Source organism: Triticum aestivum, chromosome 7A (assembly GCF_018294505.1).
Source record: "Triticum aestivum cultivar Chinese Spring chromosome 7A, IWGSC CS RefSeq v2.1, whole genome shotgun sequence".
NCBI classification, from domain to species: Eukaryota; Viridiplantae; Streptophyta; class Magnoliopsida; order Poales; family Poaceae; genus Triticum; species Triticum aestivum.
The window spans coordinates 203,416,260-203,418,997 of record NC_057812.1 but is presented as its reverse complement, the minus strand read 5'-3'; the positions used below and the strand labels follow the sequence as shown (position 1 = coordinate 203,418,997).

The following is a 2,738-nucleotide window of genomic DNA, read 5'->3' as shown; positions in this document are numbered from 1 at the left end:
GAACACCTGCTACCGTTGCCGTGTCCACGCCGTATTCGCTCCGTGTTTGTTTCCGGTAGTATCTGTTTCTGTATTCATTTCTGCTTCCGCAGAAAAATATGAAAACAAATGCGGTAGCACCCAGATCCGTCCGTTTCCGCTCTGTTTTCATCCCTACACATACGTGATGGGCTGGACCAGAACGCTTCGTATACATAGTTGAAAAAAAAATACATTTGGAAGGGGGATCATGCAAAGGTATACATCGAGCTAGACAACATGTCGGCTTAGGATTGGCTTGTGGGTGGCGGAGTCGACTTCTGCAAGATTGTGGACCAAATCATCACAGGGCGAGCAAGTTTCTGGACACCTTGTGCTTTTACCTCTTAAAATATGAACACACTTCTGAGCAGAAAGACATGATGATAACTGGTTGAAGGTGGCCCATAGATATTATCACTCAACTTGATTTTATCCTTTATTGAGACCATTTTCACTTGTTTTCGTCTAGGAATCATTTGAAGTTAAGACAATTTTAACTTGTTTTCGTCAAGGAATCATTTAACCAGAGCATATTGTCAGAACCAGTATCAGCATTTTTCATGGCCCAACTTTTTGCAGCATAAACATATACCAGTATTAGCAAACAAAGCAGCACACGACATGGCCTAACCCTCGGCTTAGCATTTTTCATGAGAACGAAAAAAATAACTGTTTGTCGGACAATAGAAATAACAAATGTTTCATGGCAATTGCAGAAGAGACAAAAATGTAAGGTTTCATGTGGAACTACCCAGAGTTTTTTATATGCCTTCATTCACGCGAACAGCTGGATTCTTTGACAACATATGGCTCTGTTCAACTACTAGTTAACGATCTGGTGACTGAGTTAAATATCTGATCGAGAACCATTTTGTTCCCCAGAAGTAGTGACGAATTTCAAAAAAGAAACAGACCGGTTGGGGTGGAGTTAATATATGTGTGAATGAATGGATACAGCCCTTTGACCACCATTTGCTTCATAAATCGTAAACAATACAGATCTTTTACATGATACCTTTTAGGACATTTTGGTAAATATCTGATCGATAACCATTTTGTTTGCAAAAAAAATCCTAGTGGTGAACTTTGAGGAAAAAAACAGGGGGTGGGGGCGAATATATGTCTGAATAAATGAAAAAAGCTCTTTGACTTAAGTAGCAAGTCCACCTTTTGCTTCATAAATCATAAACAATACAGATCTTTTACATGATACCCTTTAGTGAATTTAGGACTTTGGTACCCTAATTCTGGATAGGAATTAACTCTTATGTTTAAAAATTCCTATCGAAACTATCACCTTTAGTGCACCGGAGTTAACAGACAATCTTACTAGTCAGTCCGGTGTGCTCACTCACTGGATCATTTGTAGGTTGTCAGCTACCAAGAGTAGCGTTGAGTTCACAATTTCAACGCAAATTACACGCATTTATAATTTTTTCTTCAGCACATCTCAATAACCAGTTAGCGCTCAACAAAAGGGGGGTGCCACAATGCTCTCAAGAGCGATGGAAATCATAGCCAGAAAGCTAGTGAGTAGCTGGGTGCTGGGATATGCAACTCACTCTTTGTGATCCAGATCGAGGAGGTCAGCTACGGATTCGGACCACGCCACGAGCTTAGGGTTCTCCACGGGCGCCGACGGAGACACCTTGGTGTAACAAGCGTGCAGCACCTGCAACACCAAACCTCGGGGATAAATACTCAGCAAGAAATTAACCTAGGTGCTACGCCAACCGCGTGGCAAAACTAGGAGCAAGCAGCCAGGCAAGCAGGGAGGGAGCTAGGGAGGGGGCGAACCTGGCGGGGGATGTTGTCGGATCGCGGGTCGCCGGGCAGCTCGCGGACGAAGGTCTCGTCCCACGCGAGCTCCTCAAGCGCGCGCCGCGGGCGGGCGGAGGCCTCTCCGGCGCCGCTTGTCCCGGCGGCCGGCGCGGCCTCGCCGGTGGCGGAGGAGGCCATGCCTCGGAAGAGCAGGCGGCGGAGCGGGTGGCGCGGGGTCGGGGGCGGCGGCAGGCGGAGACGGCGAGAGGGGAGGGAGCGGGGGAGGAGGAGGTGGGGGTATAGGTTGGGGAGGACGGTGGGGAAGCGCAACTGAGGGGGCATGGCGCCTGCGTGCTGCGTGCGGCGCCCTTTTTTTTCTGTCCCTCTCTCTCCGTCCGGGTCAATCCTGTGCGGGCGTGTCGCCCCGCGCGTTGTGGTAGGGCGGCGTGCGTGGCCTGGTGTGGGTGTGGGACTCTGGGGTGGTGGGTGGGAGGAGCGAGCGGTCCTGGTTGAACGGTGCGATTTGTTGGAGGCTGGCCCGGCGGGCCGGCTTCTTTGGGTGGTGTGGGTCGTGGAGGCACGGACACGTGCGCTTGGCCATGCTTACGTGGTCTGATCACGTGGAGATAAACTTTTTCAAGAAACTTAGGGTATGTACAATGGCTAATTTAGAGCAACTTCAAAAGACCAACCCATTTCGTCCGCTGCGTCCGTTTAGGTCGACGCGGACAAAAGTGGCGGCCCAAGCGCCGATCCAAACTCAAATCACGTCTGCGTTGCGTCCGCGTCGATGCATTTGCGGCCCAATTTTGCGCCTCAAATGCGTCGGCGCGGACGCCGAACGGACGCTTCGCGCGCCTTCTTGCTGTCCGCCGCGTCCCTACATGGCGGTCGTCCAACTACCCGCTGCCCACGCGGTCAGCTTAATTTATTACAACGGGCCCACGCGTCAGCGA

At 50.2% G+C, this 2,738-nt stretch overlaps 1 protein-coding gene across 1 annotated transcript in view; it reads right to left on the bottom strand.

Annotated features, from left to right (window-relative positions):
- The window catches only part of LOC123150597 (protein adenylyltransferase SelO), a 7,686-nt gene extending 5,509 nt beyond the window's left edge, over positions 1 to 2,177 (bottom strand). Inside the window, exons 1-2 of the mRNA XM_044570435.1 lie at positions 1,819 to 2,177; positions 1,584 to 1,693 (exon numbers count right to left, since the gene is read on the bottom strand). Of these exons, the coding sequence (XP_044426370.1) occupies positions 1,584 to 1,693; positions 1,819 to 2,124 (416 nt within the window). The 5' untranslated portion in view covers positions 2,125 to 2,177. The remainder of the gene's footprint in view (positions 1 to 1,583; positions 1,694 to 1,818) is intronic.
- Positions 2,178 to 2,738: the final 561 nt, after the last annotated feature.